Source organism: Sorex araneus, chromosome 1, assembly GCF_027595985.1.
Source record: "Sorex araneus isolate mSorAra2 chromosome 1, mSorAra2.pri, whole genome shotgun sequence".
In the NCBI taxonomy this organism is placed as follows: domain Eukaryota; kingdom Metazoa; phylum Chordata; class Mammalia; order Eulipotyphla; family Soricidae; genus Sorex; species Sorex araneus.
In genome coordinates this window covers 229,070,615-229,090,760 of record NC_073302.1, presented here as the reverse complement: position 1 = coordinate 229,090,760, position 20,146 = coordinate 229,070,615, and the positions used below count along the sequence as shown (strand labels likewise).

Genomic DNA, 20,146 nt, shown 5'->3' with positions numbered 1-20,146 from the left:
CCAGATGAAAACTTAGTGCAGTGATGTCAACAAACCACTGGCTCAACCAGACAGGCAGGATGGCAGAAAGACCCAAATGTCTGCTAGAAGGGGCACTGTCAGAGACTGTCAAGAAGTCCACGCTCCAGGCAGTCACCCATGCCAAAGAACCAGAAATGCAAACCAAGAGAGCTACAAGACACAGTAATAGGTACTGCTGCATTGTGAAAGGACAGAGTTCTTACTGACCATCCCTGGGACACCTCAGAGAAGGTGTATGCGGAAAGGAATGGCTCCAAGAAATTTTATAGAACACAAAATTCCTAAAATCCAGAGCCAAACAATATTTTTGCTTTTAACACTCGATAACAAGTTTTAGTCGTTTAAAAAAAAACCAATTTACTAGAAATAAGTCCGTGTTCTGGACCAAGAACAGTAAAAAACAAGAACAACAAAAAAGTAAACATAGCTAAAGACAAAGTTGGACAAAAAAAAGATTGTGACTAAACAAATTAAAGAAACATGCACAAACATCCAGAAAAGATACCAACCATTCCAACTAAATGGTGTTTCCCCTACCTAAGAAATGGGGATCATTCTTTCCAATTTGTCTCCAATGCACATCTTAGTGATAGCTTAAGTATTATTTGGTTTGAAATCTTGGTTTAATTAAAACTGATCTAATTATTATTAAGCAGATGCCTTTTCATTTATCAAGCCTTTCCTTCCCTCATATTTCTCACCTATTCTCTCTCACACACTCCCATACACTTTTTTTTCTTTTTTTTGCTTTTTGGGTCACACCTGGATGATGCACAGGGGTCACTCCTGGCTAAGCACTCAGGAATTACTCCTGGCGTTGCTGGGGCGAGGGGGAGGGAACCAGACCATATGGGATGCTGGGAATCGAACCGGGTTGGCCAAGTGCCCTACCCGCTGTGCTATCGCTCCAGCCCCACTCCCATACACTCTCATGCCTCCCCCCTTCCCTTTCTCCCTCCCTCCCCTCCTCATACATATCTACCAAGAAAGCATGAAGGCGATGAAAAATATGTAAAACTAAGAATGATAAAAACAAAATGATACCTGCTGCATAAGACTTGTTTTTTAAATGGGAACAAAAAAATAAAAAAATAAATGCTCTGTTCAGTCTTTTTGAAAAATACAATATGCACATTTCATGAAGAATAACAGCTTTTTCCTAGTCTTCTAAGGTGTCTTTACTCTGTTGGGACTCAATGGTTATCAAATTAAAAGCCATGGGTCAAGGCCTGCACTGATTCATAACTAACGCCCCATGCACAGGCTGGATGGAAGAGGTGCTGCAGTTTTGTCAAGTGCTCTTATTAGCACAGAGTTCTGCATGGCAACACATGTGAAGGTGTATATGCTAAATGCAATTCAGACAATGTTGAATCTGAAGGATAGTTTAGCACCCGGTATTGAGGGCAGAGCAGGAGCAAGTGCAGCCTTCAGAAGCAGTTTCACAGTCTGCAGTAGAGGCTGCTCATACTGTACTGTGTGGTTTTTAGACAGCACTGGGGAGAGTTTCCCCCTCCCCTCACCACTTTGGGGCCACACCCAACAGTGCTCAGGTCTTATTCCTGGGAGAGCTTGGGTGACACATGGGGTGCCAAGGATCAAACGCCAGGTCAGCTGCATGCAAGGCAAGTGCCCTGCCCACTATACTCTCCGGTCCTGGGGGAGAGTTTCCTGTATGTACTATTTTACAAACCAGCTTTATTCCATCATTCAAGCTGGGACACATAAATAAAAGTAGCATGGCAGCAATACAAAAATCCCAATTATAAAAACCAAACTAGAGGCTCCGAAAGTGAATTTTTTTGTTTCCTTAAATTAAATTTCCATGGCTCCTGTGAAAAAGAACAACACGCACTTGAGCATAATTATCACCCCTCATGCCCCGATGTATAATAGTTTGTATAAATCAGTAATTCACATCCTTTAAAACAGTTATTGCTTAAGCAAACAATTCAGAGTAGATTATTAGCCATGGGCTTCGTGGCTGGATTTAAAACACGCTCAAGAAGACTACACATGTATGAAGTCTTTCATTCCATTCATAAACCCACAGAAATACACGATCAAAGGGTTCATAGCAGCCGACACCCTAAACCAACTGAGGCATCAAATTTTATTTCCTTACTAAAGCAAGTCGTTCTCTTTCTTTTATTTTCTTCTTAAAATTAAGGCAATGAAATGGCTGCAGTTCCTACAGTTGTTATGGAACAAAGAAGAGAGATGCATTTTCTTTCCCCGGTCCAGGCATCAGAGGAAGAGTCAGAGACCAGGATCAGAAACCCTGCGGTACCAGGCTGACGTTCAAAAGAGAAAGCGCAGGAACATGTAATGGAAAGTCAGCCAACACCCGATGTTTCTTCTTTTTGCTGAGTTACAAACCTAGTCATCAAAGACTCCCCCCAAATTTGAAAGCACAATGTCTCTCAGGGGTTTCCAATGTCTTCTGCATTGATCTTAAACTTAGGGGGTGGTGTGAGGGCTGGAAGTGGGGAGCGCTTCTTAGAATGAAGAATTCAAGATCCAACAGAAACCAGACTCGGAGGGTCTATAGTCGAGCCCGGAATCTGCCATTTCACCAGCTCTTCAAGCGACACAGGTGACCCGGGCATTTTTTTTTTTTTTTTGAGAAAAACGCCGAGCATACAGCCACTGAGTACTGAATCATGAAAGATGAAGACTTTGGTCAGACACTGCATATTCTGATTCTGGGGGGGAAAGGCACTGAATATGTATTTCATGGTGCCCATATCTGTCTGCACATATATGGAATTTCATTTTGAGAATTTTATATCGCCATTCAAAAATCTACAAAACACTGTATGACAGATTGTGGCAAACAGCAGAAGTTGATTCAAGGCTGACCTCTCCTGTCTCACTGTGTTACAGATCAAACTTTCAGGCTCTCCAAAATTCAAAATGGCCAAAGAACCGAGGAACAGATCAAGAATCAAACCAACTTTTAGCAATTCAGTGCACTTTGCAGAAAGGATCTAAATTAGCTTAAAGTTTTGTCATTTATTTTACACAAAGGAGACCACCAACATTTGCCATAAACTCTTCTAGACTTTTTAAGAAGGCCATCTTCTGCTTGCGGTCCAGCGCCGGGGGCGTGCTGCTTGCGGTGAGCTTGTTAAAGGCATCAGCTAATCGCTGGTAAATAACTGGGTCCTGCTGACTTGACAGTAGCGTTTCCACCAACTCAGAGTATTCAGCCTATCAAAGACATAAAGGAGGCGTGATCACACACATAAGCAGGTCTGATTCCTCACCAGACTGTGGAACTCCAATCGACAGGGTAAAGTCGGAGAGTTCTACTGTCTTAGTAGTTCAAAATATGCCCAGAGTTTACTATGTCCCAGGACCTACGGACCGTTCCCACCTTGGTAGGGCCTTGTTTCTCTACAGCACAAGCCTATGACATACACTGTTCATTATCTGGGATTCTGTAGTGAAGTCTAGTGAAGTCTCTACACAGAAGTTAGTTAGCTACCTCAGGGAGCCAAAGCTATTTGGCTCCAGACCCCATGTGCTCTCCAACTGTCCCGATGCCACCTCTGTGCTTCCACAGTACTCAGAAATATCCTGTCCAGAGGCTCAAGGGCAGTGCCCGCACACAAGCCTTTTTCAAAGTATAAGCAGAATGCTGGGAATTCTACCCAGTGCTACACCAGCGGCTTTTGGAGCAGGGTCAAGGAGGAGCTTCACAAACACAGGAATATGAGGTATCTCTGCAGTTTTTCTTCTTCTTTTGCTAGGTGAACACACCCAGTCATGTACAGGGCTCACTCTTGGTCTGTGCTCAAGGATAACTCCTGGTAAGCTTCAGGGACCATATGGGTGCCACGGATCAAATCTGGATTGACTACTCGCAAGGCAAGCACCCTGCCTGCTGGACTATTCCTCCAGCCCCAGATTTTTTTTTTTTTTGGGGGGGGGGCGCATCTCTGGTAAGAGAGGAATATCTTCCATAACACAGTCTTTTTTTTTTCTTTTTGGGTCACACCTGGCGATGCATAGGGGCTACTCCTGGCTCATGCACTCAGGAATTACTCCCAGCAGTGCTTGGGGGACCATATGGGATGCTGGGAATCGAACCCAGGTCATCCGTGTGCAAGGCAAACGCCCTACCCACTGTGCTATCACTCCAGCCCCTCTATAACACAGTCTTATACTGAGTTGAGATTAAGGAAAACTCAATAAGGAAAAGTTTCTAAGTTTTCTTGAAAAACGTGGTGTTCTGGTTGCTATTTTATATTAACTTCTTGGGAAACCAAAACAATGAAAGCAAAGTTATAAAATTTGGGCACAACCCCTAGCTTCCATTCTAAACTGCTCCACCTGACAGGTGTGCTCAGAGAGAACTGGGAATCAAATCTAATCATTTTTCTACCCAATTGAAATGACAGAGATGAGAGCATCAGGATATTCCGGCCAAGTGTCTGCTCTCTTTCCTAGAAAGTGTGAATAGTGGGTTTTGTTTTTGGGGTCACACCTGACAGTGCTCAGGGCTCACTCCTGGAACTGTGTGCAGAAGACGGTATGGAGTGCCCAGGATGGAACATGGGTTGGCTGATTGCCAGGCAAGAGTCCTACCTTCAGGTTCCTGGATGTCTGACTGTTTTAAAAGACTCCAAAGACTCCAGAAGCTGGAGAGTACAGTGGGTAGGGAGCTTTCCTTCACACAGCTGACCTGGATTTGATCTGTACATGGTCCCCCAAGCACTGCAGGAGTAGTCCCCGAGTATACAGCCAGGACTGTAGCATTGTATCACTGTCATCCCGTTGCTCATCGATTTGATCAAGCGGGCACCAGCTACATCTCCATTGTGAGACTTGTTACTGTTTTTGGCATATCGAATACGCCACAGGGAGCTTGCCAGGCTCTGCCGTGCAGGGCGGAGGAATCGAAACCGGGTCGGCCACATGCAAGGCAAATGCCCTACCCGCCGTGCTACCGCTCCCGCCCATAGCCAGAACTAAGCCCAGAAAATAACAAATAAAAAAATTTAATTAAACTGAAAAGGCTTCAGAATATATTGTCTTATGTATGTGAGGATAAGATGCCTCTCTTCCTAGCAGGCCACAAAGAAGCCAGTGGTAGAGATGGCCACAGACTGAGATAGGCGCCATCTGCAGAAGCAGTTTCTAGAGCGGAGTAAGAAATACATCTCAGAGCACGTCCACTCGGAGCACAGATGGCCTAAGAAGTCTGGAGGAAAGGAGTCTTTAAATAGCACAAAAATGCTCCTCAATCCCATCTTTTCTTTCTTTCTTTTTTTCCATATAAAGGGAAATAAAAAACACAGCAAATGTTGTGGTCTCTATACATAAAATCATGCCAAAGCTTCTAAAGCCAATAAACTGGCTTCAGAAGGTACATGTGGCAGGATGGGAGGGAGGTGAAGGCCGGGAAACCGACGTGGCTGATGACCCAACAGAGCTCTTCCCGTACATCTTCCCCAATATTCTACTAGATGAGGAGACACATGAGCTAGTACACTAATTTCAAAATTTCAAGACAAAATTAAGTAAGGGCCTCCATAATGAAATATGAAGCACTACATTGTTTCGATACTGTAAGTAAGAAATAATACTATTCCCGTCCTGAAGGGATAACCCACTGCTACCTTGGTTTCTTATCTCCCCACAAAACTATGAGTCTCCAAGTGTAGAAACCATGTCTCTACTGTTTTATTTTCTGAATACTACTCCTAGTTCAGTTGTGTATTGACGGTTTGCAAAAGATGGTTTGTAACTGTGGAGAAAAGAAATACTTATAAACAGACAACAAGCTTATTAAGTAAAGGCAAAATACAGAGTAAGAGCTAGGGCCAGAGAGAGAGCACAGGAGGAAGGCACATGCACAAAGTCAACCTGAGTTCTACCCCCAGAACACCATATGGTCCCAAGACTACAAGGACTAATCCGTGAAGACAGAGCCAGGAGTAAGCCCTGAGCACTGCTGGGTGTGGCCCCCAAACAAACAAACAAATACAGCAACACTGAAACAGAATTGAAGCACTGAGTCATGGACAATTAACAGATGGCGTATCACTGGCCCTCCTCTGTCCACATCATCTCCTTGCTGACTCACTGCGAAAGTTCGTCCCCTACCTGATGCAGGCACACCAATGTATAGAAGGCTTCCCCGGCAGCCGTGGTCATCTCCGTGTTGTGCTTTTGTAAAACCAGCATATCAAAAACCAGCTGAAAGTACACAAAAAGAACTCTAAATAAAAAATACTTTTGGTCACAGACTACTCCTGCCCCACACCATTCCAAAATACACACAGAGGTGTGACAGTCATGGGTACTTATTAAATAGATCTGAGCACTGGAGAATTAGGGCTTGTGACATGTGACATATTAGAGTACACTAAAATAATCAAACAATCAAATTTCAAGTGATCTTTAACACATCAATTTTCAACAACATAAGATAAAAGGAGAGACTAGGCACTGAGGAAATGACCTTCCAGAAAACACAGAAAGCCATCATTCTCTCGGCAGAAATGCCAGCACCTCCTCTGCAGATGGCTCACAGCACGCTGCCCAGACACACCTCACCTTAAGAAAGTGCCGTGTCGCCAGAGAAAGTGGCGAGTCTGTTTCCCGGGCCTTGGCGCACTGCTCAGCTAATGGTGTCAAGGCTTCAAGGCAGAGCTGGCAGACCTCGGAGCTCATTCTGATCCCGAAAGTCAAAGAACAAACGAGGACAATACACTGACACAAAAGATTTAAAAACTGCAACAATTTTCAAATGAACGTCTGTTTCTGGAGTTTCTGAGTGTGCTGTTCCTTCCCAGTGTGTCTGAGATGAGGCCTCAGTGTCTGTGACCTGGAGAACTCTCCATTTCTGATTATAACCCACACAATTAATGAAAAGACTTCTTTATTACTAAGGATGGAACACCAGAGTGAATTTGGACCAGGGTCAAATATCTCTGGGCTCTAAGAAAGGAGGACAGGAAAGGCACACTAATGAAAGGAGAGCATAATTAGGATAGAGAAATGGCATGTCCTAAAAACCAAATCCACACCACAAATGAAAATAAAAACATCTTAGACTTTCCTTTAACTAAGACCTTTTCCCCCAAGTGACAAGTGATAATGATGTTCCTTTAAAGGATATGATGTCATTCCTAGTTCTAGAGAGTACATCAAGCTTTTGAAAAGATCTTCAGGAAGCTGCGGAATTTTTTCAGGAAAAATCTCACAGATGAATGTGATTAATTTGTAGTATTGATTACAAAGGGTTGGAAACTGAAAAAAAAAAGTTAAATATTTAGATTGCTTAATGGCATCTAAGTTCCACTTTAATTAATGCAATAAAAAGGTAAAAACCAAGTTTTTAACTATGTTTATTTTAAAAGCCCAAGCCCACGTGCTGCTTGTGCCCATGTGGCCAAGCACATGTGGTGTCTGAGTGCATGTGTCGTCTGCATCTTCCCTAAGATGTGTACTTTCATGCTTTCTTATCTAACGCTGAGATACGTGTAGGGGCTTCGCCATCTTTGGGGAAGCCTGCGCTCTCTTGAGCATGTTACTCTCTCCCACTTTTCTCTTCCTCCTCCCCTTCAAAAACCTCCAAATAAACCTGCATTACTTCAAAACACACACACACACACACACACACACACACACACACACACACGATACTAAAAAAACCCAGGAAAATCTAATTAACTGCAAATATAAATTAAAATAAAGAGAATTCTACAGTAATATACGAAGCCACCTATCCTCTGGACAGTTAATAAATTCTTCAATTAAGTCAAAGGGTCAAATCTCAAATTATTAGCCCTAGAAATAAAACCCCTCTGCACTGTTTATTTGCCTTCAAGTGTATTGAAAAGATACAAGGAGACAATACAAACTGTCTTTCTTATCTCCAAAAATGATTTTCTATCTGAACCTTCCTGGAAAACTGAGGTAAAAAAAAGCACAGAACCTAGTTTAAACTCACCTACGAAATAGGTATCTAGCACAGAGAGAGAGCACAGTGGACAGGGCTCTGGCCTTGCACACAGATGACCCAGGTTCAGTCCCAGCATCCCATAAGGTCCCCTAAGTTTGACAGGAGTGATCCCTGAGCACAGAGCCAGAAGTAACCCCTGAGCACTGCCAGGTATGGCCCCAAATTAAAATAATTAAAAATAAAAAAATCACCACTACTACCTATGACAATAACAACAACAAAATAGTCAACTAAATGTTTAATAGTCTGATGATACAAACAAAACAAAGCCCTAAAAGCAAATCAATATACAATTTATCACTCCCTATAATCTATAGCAGTGTAGAGCCTACAATCTGCTGCTCAACTCCTGGCCTAGCTCCCAAGAATCTATCTCACAAGGACAGAAACACCTGGTTACTTCCTCCTCCACTGCTGAAAAGAAAGTCTTCGGGTAAGCTGGCAGCAATCACACCCTCAACACTGACTTGCTAAAAAAACAAGGTATGTACAACATACCCAGAAAAGTATCCACCCACACCCGGCAGCACTCACGGCTTATTCCTTGCTCAGTGCTCAGGTATCCCTCCTCGAAGTACTTGGGGAACCATATGTGTTGCCAGGAATCAAACCTGATTCAGTGATGTTCAAGGCAAGTGTACTATTCATTGTACTGTCTCTTTAGCCCTTATACACAAATTTTAAAACTTTCCAATTTCTATCTAGAATACCTTGAAAACTGCCTTCTGTTCCTTTGTTCCACAATCTGAAAACAATTCTCGGAAAGTATCAGAGAAATATACCCGAACAACAGTAACTCTAGTTGCCTAATGACAAATGATGAGTAAAGTGAAACTGCTGTCTGAACTCAGTTTCTAAGAGAATCATGACTGTCTTTCTGCCACTAGCATATGGGTAAAGGAGGACTCAGGTGGGAGCAGAGGACTGAGGGGCTGCAAGAGTAACAGGAACACAAATAATTTATTTTCATGTATACTCAGCAGATGAGGAGGTAGCGAAAAAACCCTTGATTAAATCAAATGTTTATTTTTACCTAACACACATAAAAAACTTGAAGCATATACTATACACAGTTTTAATGTTCACATTCATTTTCTTCAATTACCTTCAAAAGGTCCTGCGACATGAGAGGCAGAATCAGGTTGACGCCATAGAGAACAACATCAGCTGCTGACACGGCTCTGCTTGCTGCCTGCCCGGGCTCATGTCCTCTGAACACTTCGTCTGTGAAAACACAAGCAAGGTAGTCTCAGAGTCGTGCCATCAAAAGACCCTCTACTAATTACCAGTAAATCAAAGAGAAAAGAGAATCTGGACCTTTTCTCCCCTTAGGAAAATAGTAACAGACTCAAATCCTAAAGCAAAACCAAGACATGAGTGACGACAGAGGTCTATAGGAAATTTTACTCTGAAATTCTGTGTTTTCCTTTGCAGAGTTTCTGAGTACTAATAGATGCAGGTATTTTGTGTTTATATTATTCTTTTACAAAGATGAAGGCAAAACTAATAGCTTGCCAATGATTTGAAAAATAAAATTAAATCTATGATGCAAGGGTATAGTTATATAATTTCCACATTAACATTTGCTTTCTCTCTCAGGAGTGTGTAATTTTTCTAAGCTAAATGGAGCAGGAGAAATCATAAAGGAAAATGTTAAAAAAAAAAAAAAAAAAAAAAGCTTCCAGAGCCTGGGCAGCAGAGGCAGCGGGTGAGAGCCAACAAGCACTGCACAAAGCCGCCCACAGCTCGGTGAGCAGAGCCCAGGCCCCCAGACCACCAGGCAGGCCCCAGTGGGCCCCAAAACCACATACATCCTCAGGCCTCAGCATGGTCGAGCTGGTCAGGTATGGCCAGGTGTGGTCCTTAGGCACCCTGAGTACTCCCCACCTGAGTTACTATTCTCAACCCAAAGGAATGCAAATATATGAATAAGGAAAAAAGACTAAGACCTAAATAATCAGGTGAGCAAAGCCCATAGACATCAAACAGCACCAAAAATGAAAAGCAGTCCATTTTAACAGTTGAGGCCATGCAAAATTCTAATGTTACTTCTGATTCACTGAAATTGAATTCTGAAAGTGGCTGATAACATTTCACTGAGGGTGAGAATACAGTGTAATAACTACCCTGCAAAACAACACACTGAAAGCTTTGAGAACTGTACCTACTCAGGATACAGTCAGAAATTCAAAGAGATTCAAGAGGTAAGAAATCACTACTGTGCTAAGAAACAGATCAAATACATGTATGTGGGAACCATAAAAGTGTGTCAGAGTCTAATGGTAGGAAAAGGCTAATAACTCACTAATGACCAAGGCAGCACTGTAGCACTGTCGTACCCCATTGTTCATCGATTTGCTCAAGCGGGCACCAGTAACGTCTCCATTGTGAGACTTGTTGTTACTGCTTTTGGCATATCAGATACACCACGGGGAGCTTGCCAGGCTGTCATGTGGGCGAGATACTCTCAGTAGCTTGTGAGGCTCTCCAAGAGGGGCGGAGAAATCAAACCCGGGCCAGCCGCATGCAAGGCAAATGTCCTACCCGCTATACTATCGCTCCAGCCCAATGACCAAGGTAATACATTGTTACAATTTATACATTTTATAATTTATACAATTTATATAATTTATACAATTGTTACAAGTTATATATAGAGGGTGAATACAAAGAGAACTACATCAAAAGGGTGACTTCCTTTTGGTAAGGGTAAGGCCTTTTTAGGTCAAATTATGGGGAATTTTTCTGTATCAGAAAAAAAAAATTGAGGGGGACAGGATGCTTGTCTTATATGTGGTCAACTGGGGTTCAATTCCTAGTACCCTCAAGGTCCCCTGAGCACTGTCATTTGTGATCCCTGAGCACAGAGCCAAGGGTACGACATGACCACCACTGGATGAAGCCCAGCCCTCCCCCCAAAGTTCTTTTTATTAAGAGCATATTAATTTTACAAGGAGAAATAAATTATGAATGTGATTTTAAAAATGCTTCTCAAAAATACATTTTCATCTAATACTGAATTGTATTAGATTGTATTAGTGGCAGAGAGTCTCTTGCCCGCACGCTTGGCTGTCTTCCCCGGGACCCCTCGGAGGGGATGGGCTCCAGCTTCCCTCTCCACCTTGAGCAGAGCTGCCGGAGGCCGAAGACCACTGGAACCTAGCCACAGCCATGCTCGAGGCCCCTCTGCACACATTCGGACAGGCCTCACGCATGAAGGTACCAGCAGAGGAACCCAGGTGTGTGTAATCCCGTCAATGGGCAACATCCAGAGACTTAAAAGCAAGCTCCCAGAAGCACGTGGCTGCTTTGCAGCCGCGCGGTGTCTTGTGACCTACTTCTCCCTCTGGGAGAGGCTGGTGAGCTGCTGCGAGTTTCCTGCCCACATGGGACAGCCTTGCAAGCTTCCCATGGTGTATTCATATACTAAATCCAATAACAAGCTGGATCTCATTCCCCTGACCCTGAACGAGCCTCCAGTGCGGCATCCTTGGGAAGGCCAAGTCGAGAGAGACTTCTAAGATTTCAGGGAAAGGACGAATTGAGAGGTTACTGAGCCCGCTCGAGAAATCGACGATTAACAGGATTTCGTGATCGTTGATTGTGACTGAATTGTAGGAGGCAGTCCATTTTCCAAACCACAGCTTCCACCCAGCAGAAAGTATTTCCACACGCGGAAGGCACTGGTATGGTTCGGGCTCGGCCCTGAGGTGAGGGGGACGGGCTGAGTCGCGCTGGGCACAGGGCCTCTACACTCCAGTCACACACGGGGCTCTGGCCCTAGGAACACAGCAAAGGCCCATGTCCTATTACCCTTTCACTAGCTCTTCTCCGATGTTCATTTTACTTCATGATACTTAAAAAGTATTTTCTATTTTCTCTTCACCTACTCCCTTGAACTTTAAAAATACTTAAGTAGGGGCTGGAGCAATAGCACAGCCAGTAGGGCATTTGCCTTGCACTCGGCCGACCCGAGTTCAATCCCCAGCATCCCATATGGTCCCCCAAGCACCGCCAGGGGTAACTCCTGAGTGCAGAGCCAGGAGTAACCCCTATGCGTCACTGGGTGTGACCCAAAAAGAAAAAAGTAAAAAGAAAAATTTACGTGTCTTCCCTTCTATCATTTTTTTTCAAGCTTTATTTTTGGGAGAAGGGGTCAGGACCACCAAGGAGTGTTCTGATGTCAGTCCTGAAGGTGTTGGTGACCATGTGAGGCTGAGTGGAGCCAGGGCCACGCCATTTGAGCACATCACATCTTTGGGCCCCAATCAGCATCTTTTTTTTTTTTCTTTTTGAGTCACACCTAGTGATGCACAGCGGTTACTCCTGGCTCTGCACTCAGGAATCACCCCTGCTCAGGGGACCATATGGGATGCTGGGAATCAAGCCCGGGTCGGCCACGTGCAAGGCAAACGCCCTACCTGCTGTGCCCCCCAATCAGCATCTTAAAACTTGGATTTTTACGAGTTTGGGCCCAATTTACCCTTATTTTGTTATTCCAATCCTGAACTAAGTTTAAAACTCAATTTCCCTTTAAATTATCTTATAACGGTTTTAATCTTGTTTTTTTGTGGGGAGGTTTTGAAGGGGAACATTCCCAGCAGTGCTCAGGGCATACTCCTGGCTCTGAGCTCAGGGATCACTCCTGAGACCATCAATCCTGAGTTCGCTGCACGAAGGCCAGAGCCTGACTCACTGTACTTTCTTCAGTGTCTCTTTTTGTTTTTTAACTTGGAAACATCCCCATCCCCTCCTTTCCTTGGGAATTTCAGTGTTTTCTCTATAGTTTATCTGTGTTATGGTTGACAGAAAGAAGGTGCTATGTGCCCAGATCCAGGAGATAGATGAAGAAGGTCTGGCTCCCTCTTCCCAGTGAGCCCTCCGAACTTGCCGCAGGGCCCACAGCACAGGAGTGCCCTGCGTCCACAGGCACGTGTAACTGTGCTTGCTGGGATACAGGCGCCTGGCAAGCAAGCACAAGTGTCAGTGACTAGCGAGTGTCTAACAGCACACACGATGATGAAAACGTTAGGAAACCGGAAATCAAGAACAGTAGACTATAGTACAGTGGGTTGCATGCAGCAACCCGGGTTTGAACCCCAGCATCCACATCCCACATGGTCCTGCAAGCCCATCAGGAGTGATCCCTGAGTGCAGATGCAGGAGTAAGCTCTGAGCACAGCAAGGTGTGGCCCCCAAACACACAAAAGAACAGCAGATTGAGATAATAGTGGCCATGGGGGTGCTGGCCAAAAAAAAAAAAAAAAGAGCATTGGAGATTGGCACTGCAGGACTGATGAGCTACCCTTTGAACTAAAGATTACTTGATCCTGTCAGCGTGGAGGCAGTACAGATGTAGAAAAGTCACTGTTCCATCATTATTGCTCCATAATGAAATGAACATAGAATGAACAACTTCAAGCACTGGGAAATAAGTGCACCCACAAAAGAAGTCCAAAGAGTCTGTTAGCCCAAATCTGCATATTCATGAAAAAGAAATCCCACACAGTTCACTTTCTCTCAGAAACCCAGACCTCTTTTACTTTAAGGCAAGGTTGGCAATGGGGTATGAGATGAATGAAAAAAACACAAATAAGGTTTCAATTGCTGATCAAGTTGTTGCAAAACAACTTTTGTTTAGTGGTTGCTAGGTACCAAGCTAAGCGACCAAAGACACATTAGCTAAAATTTAGAACATTCTGAAAGAGATTACTAAACCCATTTTCATAATCCTTCTTGACAGGAGAAGGACAAGTGACTTGCCCAAGGTTGTGCTGCAGGGAGGACACTGTAAGTCACACTCTGGCCAGCCAATGCCCCATTCCATGTCTCCCTTCCAACAAGTACTGCCAAGTTTTATCCCCAGAAGAGGACATGCCCGAGTGATGAGGTAACAAAACAACTCTAAAGAGAGCTCTGAAGTCAGATCTAGTACTTGATTCCAGACTGCAATGACAGGTGACACACACCTCCATGCTTCCAGGGGACCCTCCCTGGAAGGAGCAGAGCGACAGGCCGGCGTGAGAGAGCAAAGCAGTACTATGTTTTTCAGTAAGGACATGTTAATGACGTTCTTCTTCTAAAAGGGAAGTCAGGCGGAGGGGTCACCGGCTCCACCTTCACCTCAACCCCAGAAGTGAACCTTCAACTATTTGGAAAACTGAATTTCCTCTTGGAATCCCATTCACAAGAAACATTTCTTTGCTAAAAAGCACAACAGCATTTCAATCCATGACAGGATACTTACCTGTATCGCTGAAATCTATAAACTCTTTGGATAGAAGGTTAGTGAGAAGTTCCATAATGAGAAGCAGGTCTTGGTATTGTTCTTCCTCCGCAGTAACCTCTATTCTTTGTCGTCCTAGATTATTCTTAGAATATACTTGCAATAGAGTGAGGCAGGCCTCATATAAGTTCATAGCTTTCGACTGTGAGAAAGCATATTACATAAATTATACTAAGCAGATCCTAACCTGGAAACATATAAATATTTCAAAAGCTGAAAAATACAATTTAGTAAATTTACTCTAAATTTTAACAAAGGGTCTATGTTGCCCCCTGGGGTTAGGCATATGCCAGGGATGGGAACCCTGAGCACTGAGAATATCACTGGAAATGAAATACATTTATTCTGATTTCTAACAGTAGTTTTTGTCAGTGGTTTTTTTTTGGGGGAAGGACAAAGCAGGGGGGGCGGTGCTAGGAATGGGACCCTCTACAACACAGCTAGGCATGCATTTTACCACTGAGCGGTGCTATCCATGGCCCCTGACAATAATTCTAATATTTAAGACATTAACAGTTATGAAAATCTTATATGTTTAAATTATTAGCAGATTTCTAACGTCAGAATTGGCATCCAACTGTTGGGTGCATCCATTTGATGATGCATAAGGGAGAGACAATACAATTTTGGCAACAGGATTATTACTTCTGCTGTCCAACTTCTGTAACATTCAGTGAGGATGGGAATGGTGTTTCCCACAACTCCCTGGTCAACCAGGCACTGCACAGGCCTGACAGTGCTGGGGCCACCAGGGCCATAATTTGTTTTCTTTTGGAAACAGACTTCTAGAAAAATCTTAGGTCAAACCATACTCACTGAAAAGTTCAGGCTCATTTGCAATAGAGCGTCTATTACTTTATTACAACTTCAGAGCGTTTTGATCTCAAAGGCGAGAAAGCGCTCACCTCTCCGAGATAGCAAATCTGCTTATGGGCGACTTCAACAAACACCTCAATGATGAGGTTGACAGTCTCTGGGGTGTTCTTGTAAACTTCCATCAGTCCAATGCAATTGGTAAGGAAGTCCATGAGGAAACTAAACAGGATTTCCACATTGTCAATCTGGGTGGCCTCAGCGATGCCACACAGTGCCTCGAGTGTGGCAGTGACCTCCTGCTTCACCTCCTCTTGCTGGCACACCTGCTGAAAGTTCTCTTGGTTTATCACCCTCAGGAATCGCTGCTGAAGTGGCTGAAGAACCTGCAAAAACGAAACACATTTCCTACAAGTTTGATCTACCTGCTTTGTTTCTTATGTCACTTTGTTTTTTAATTTCCTCAACGTGGAAAAAGATTCACTCTCTGAAAACATTTTTTTTAATTTCCTCAACGTGGAAAAAGATTCACTCTCTGAAAACATTTCTACTTTTAGAAGCAAAGAAAGTCTAGTAAAGAAAGTCTTTTAACACTATATCACATTTCCCTGGTTATCGTTAATTTCTGGTATACAAAAAGAACACATATATATGATCACTTATTCAATGCTCTGCCTATAATTCTAGTTACAAAAGTCTCTCTGCAAATGATCACCACCACCATTCCCCCTCAAAAACTGCATGCCATGAAAAACAATGAAAACGTTCAGTCTTAAAGCTTTTTCTCCAACAGAGGATAGATATTTGAGAGGGTGCGAGACATACCATCTCTCCCAACTGCAAATTATGATTACAGACCCCCGACGATGACTTTTTTCAATAACTCTTTACTTAAAAAAAAAAAAGCAGGCAAGATTTAGTCTCAATCCTTCCAAGGCTAGCAGAGTGAATATGCATATTCATGAAAATAATAAATCTCTTAATTCTATCTAAAGCTATACTGACTGGTAAAATGGTCACTTTCCCTCTCCGACACCAGAACAAAGCACCACAGCTGGACAGCAGCATGCACGAGCAGCTCCCATTCCCGGGGGAACGCTCAGACTCTAAGGCAGTAAATCTACAGTGAGCCCTAGGGGTTCAGTCATGTCACTCCCCAAACTGACATCATGAAGTTCAAACCCCAAACCTCATCAGGGGCTTGTTTTTTTGGGAGGGCCATGCCAGTAGTGCTCAGGTCTTACTCCTGAGTTTGCACTCTCAGGCAGGCTCAGAGGTCCATCTGGAGTGCTGGGGGTTAAAGCTGGGCTGGCCGCATGCACGGCAAGTGCGCTCCCTACTGTACTACTACTCCAGCCACCAAACGGGCAATGTTTTAAAAGTTTTGCTTCAGATATAATTAGATACATTAGGATAAGGCCACGGGGGAAGACAGGACACAGTGCAGTATGACAGTCTTCTGTAAAGAGGACCTTTTAAAAAGTGTTTTTTATTATAGTTTATACATGGTCACACTAGGGGTAAAGCTGATGATACCAATGATAAAAAGTTGCTGCCCTTCTGCCCCCACAAACTTCCACTGTTTTCCCTATGTTACAAGTAATCTGATCTCCACGCCGTACCCCACTTTTCTTCAACTGTTCATCAGTTTTGTCACCTTTGGCCAAGGACTTTCATTGTTTGTGGCACTGCCTACCTTCTTGTTCTGTCACTCTCTGTGGAGAAGGCTGTGAAGAGGAGAGCAGAGCTCGGCCTGATGCTCCTACAAACAGACTACTCTCGGGGGCCATCAGAGTGCCATCGGAGCAAGTAATCCCTGCAAGTCTCCTGAAGTAGCCAAGAGCACCTTGTTCTAGAACTCCGGGCTGCAGAATTTCCAGACATAATGCTGTTTAAGCTACTAAAAATGTTTTGTGGGGCCAAAGTGATAGTACAGCAGAAGGGCACTTGCTGTACACACAGCCAATGCAGGTTTCATGACCCCCAAGCCACAGGAATGACCCCGATACAGAGGCAGGACTAAGCTCCGAGCACCACCACATGTGAACCCCAAACAAACAAACAAAAGTGCAGCATTTTGTTACAGCACCCTGAATAAACTAACACAGTATTTAATTTACATCTCTCTGTTTAAGACAAGGCTACAATTTGCTGACCCTCAAGAAAGACTCAATATATTGGTGCTGGAGGGATAGCACAGCAGGTAGGGCATTTGCCTTGCATGCAGCTGACCCGGGCTTGATCCCCGGCATCCATATGGTCCCCTCAGCACCGCCAGGAGTAACTCCTGTGCATCGCCAGGTATGACCCCAAAACAGCAAAAAAAAAAAAAAAAAAAAGAGAGAGAGAGAGAGAGAGAATCAATATACCATCTCAGGTCTCCATTTGAGTTGAAAATGTTCGATATTGTCTCCTGAGTAGACACGAGCAACTTGTTAAGACACAAAATATTTTTATCACCATGAACTATTTCACTGCAGCACACAGATAAAGAAGTATAGCGTACCCATAGGATAGAATGTAAATTAAGAAAAGCATTACCTCTGTCCAGTACTGCTGTTTGGTTTCTGAGTCCATGTGTGCGAAACCCCCCAAGACCAGGGCCTTCATGAGAGTCCTCTGCACAGGACTTGATAAGAAATTCAAAGGTGGGCTTCGATTTGCAAACTGCTTAGCTAAATTCCACCAGTTTTCACACTGAATTACTAAGTTTGCCCTACAGTCAGAAATAAGAAGACAAAATATATTACTTATATGTATACCAATTTTATCCATTTTCTGTTCCTTTAAAGGAAGGTGACCAGATAATTGAGTAAACTTGGGAGCGTGGCATCAACACAGCCCCCATCCAAATCTCCTCCTAGACCAAGTAAAATTTAGTGAATCTCTCTTAATGAATAACTTCCTGAAATGCAACAAAGAAGCAACAAAAATCATGGCCTAGAATTTATATTAATGAAGTATGTCTCACAGTACCTAGTAAAATATAAAATGTAATACAGTATTACATTATAATACTAATACCCACAGTTATATTACTATATAAAAGGAAAAAAGTATTCACAAGATTTTTGGCCAAAAGCAGTAAAAATTTTCACATTGCAAAAGTACCAAATTTTTCATTTTTCTTGTCTTTAGAATGGGATACAAATAAAACATCCGGGAACAATCAAATGGACTATTCTATATAACGGGCTTGGCTTTTTGCGGGGCTCGGGGGAAGGGGTCATCTTTGTTTGATTTTGAAGCCATAATGGTGGTGCTGGGAAGATACTCCCAGCATAGCTAGAGTCCTGCATGCCCACTGAGCTGGCCCTCCAGTCCCGTACACTCAAGTCTGTTCAACTATAAAATCACTACATTAAACCGCTAGTCAGAGGACTTTGATGCTGACCCCTTGAAAAATCAATACAATTCTTTCCGGGGGCAGTCCAGGAGAGGATTTGGTCCACATCCAGCTGTGCTCAGGGCTCTGTACTGACCGTGTACTCAGGGGTCGTTCCTGGTGGGACTTGGGGCGGGGGGGGGGGGGGTGCAAATGCAGTCCCAGGGGTCATTTAAGACCAGCCACAGGCAAAGAGCCTTAACCTTGTACTATCTCTATGGCCCCTTAAGAGGGCAAAGTCCCAGGTGCATTCCGAACAGTGACAGGCTATGTCGTTTCTTAAACACAATCCACCCAAATGCCAGGTATATCACCCAAATGCCAGGTATATCTCATGAGACTACACTGACAGCACACTGAGATTTCTCCTAGACACACACTCAGCCTGGCTCTAACAACAGCTGACCTTTCCCTTCTCTCCACCAAGGTGACAAGTAGCTGCACAGTGTCGCTGGCGAGGTCCTGCTCGCTGCTCCAGACGGAGAGGTTACTGATGACCTTCTGCAGGAGGTAGCCCACGATCCACTGCGAGCCCTCCGTATCCGCCCCAAAGGCGGTGCTGAACGGCAGGCTTATCTGCAGAGGAAAAAAAGGTAAGCAAATTTAAAAATACAACCTGGGAAAATAAACAAGTTAAAGATCTCAGGATGAAACACTACTTGTAGCCCATCGATTTCATAAATGTACTCATTTCTACAAGTCATAAAGAGCCAGGCACATATACTTAAAGCATTCTAATGTTAGTTCCTGAGATTTATTTTCATTAACACGCTGCCATATTTACACTAAACACAAAATAAATTAGTTCTTTCACAAACAATATGTAATTAAATAATCAAATATTTAACTAAATAATCAAATATGCAATCATGTATTAAAACTACTGCCTGTTCCTCTCTTTCCCACCACCTCCCTCTCCCACCTCCCCCCAGTCTCCTCCCTCTCTCTCCCTACCACCTTCTTACATGTTTCTATAAGTAAATGCTTTCAAATAAAATTACTTAACTTCACCAAATCAAAACAAACAAACAAACACCCCCCCCCCCCCCCCGCCCAGACACACACACATCCTGCTCATTTCTTTTGTGGGGGAAGGAGGAGAGGTTGGGTTTGGGGGCCATACTCGGAAGTGCTCAGGGCTTACTCCTGGCACTGCACTCAGTGTCTCACGGGAACACATGGGGTCCTGGGGATTGAAGCTGGCTCAGCTGTGTGCAAGACAGTGCCTTATCAGCTGTGCTACTGCTCCAGCCCCCATTTTATTTCTCGTTGATGTAATTAATATCCAATTTCTACCTTTCCATGATAAAATCACCTAGAAAAATGTTCTAAACCTCTAAGATTTCATCATCATCAATCCAAATGAAATCAAACAGTTTCAACTCTGACCTGATCATACAGTTTCTCATCCACCAGGAGGTAAGTCTTTGCCCAGCGTTTTAGAAACCAAACAATATCTTTGCCCATTTGCGGGCTGAGTAGGTGAGTGAGATCTGCTCTTATTGCTCGAGATTCGACTTCTGAAACTCTCAGGACTGCAGATAATAACCTGTGGGTATAAAAAAGAAGCCATTCCTTTATCGCTTATTATCAATTCTTGTATATATTTTCTTCAAAGTCCTTTTTTGCTCTCAACTCCCTAGATTTTGGTCAGGTTGGTTAT

General features: G+C 43.5%; 1 protein-coding gene across 3 annotated transcripts in view; it reads right to left on the bottom strand.

The window, feature by feature from the left end:
* Positions 1-2,114: 2,114 nt before the first annotated feature.
* Positions 2,115-20,146, bottom strand: part of XPO4 (exportin 4) — a 119,544-nt gene continuing 101,512 nt past the window's right edge. For all 3 annotated transcript variants that reach the window (XM_004604502.2, XM_055134569.1, XM_055134577.1), the window contains 10 exons: positions 19,873-20,032; positions 18,890-19,059; positions 17,640-17,814; positions 15,191-15,484; positions 14,247-14,427; positions 9,105-9,223; positions 7,154-7,284; positions 6,589-6,706; positions 6,136-6,228; positions 2,115-3,234 (listed from right to left, as the gene is read on the bottom strand). In XM_004604502.2, the coding sequence (XP_004604559.1) occupies positions 3,037-3,234; positions 6,136-6,228; positions 6,589-6,706; positions 7,154-7,284; positions 9,105-9,223; positions 14,247-14,427; positions 15,191-15,484; positions 17,640-17,814; positions 18,890-19,059; positions 19,873-20,032 (1,639 nt within the window). In that variant the 3' untranslated portion in view covers positions 2,115-3,036. The remainder of the gene's footprint in view (positions 3,235-6,135; positions 6,229-6,588; positions 6,707-7,153; positions 7,285-9,104; positions 9,224-14,246; positions 14,428-15,190; positions 15,485-17,639; positions 17,815-18,889; positions 19,060-19,872; positions 20,033-20,146) is intronic.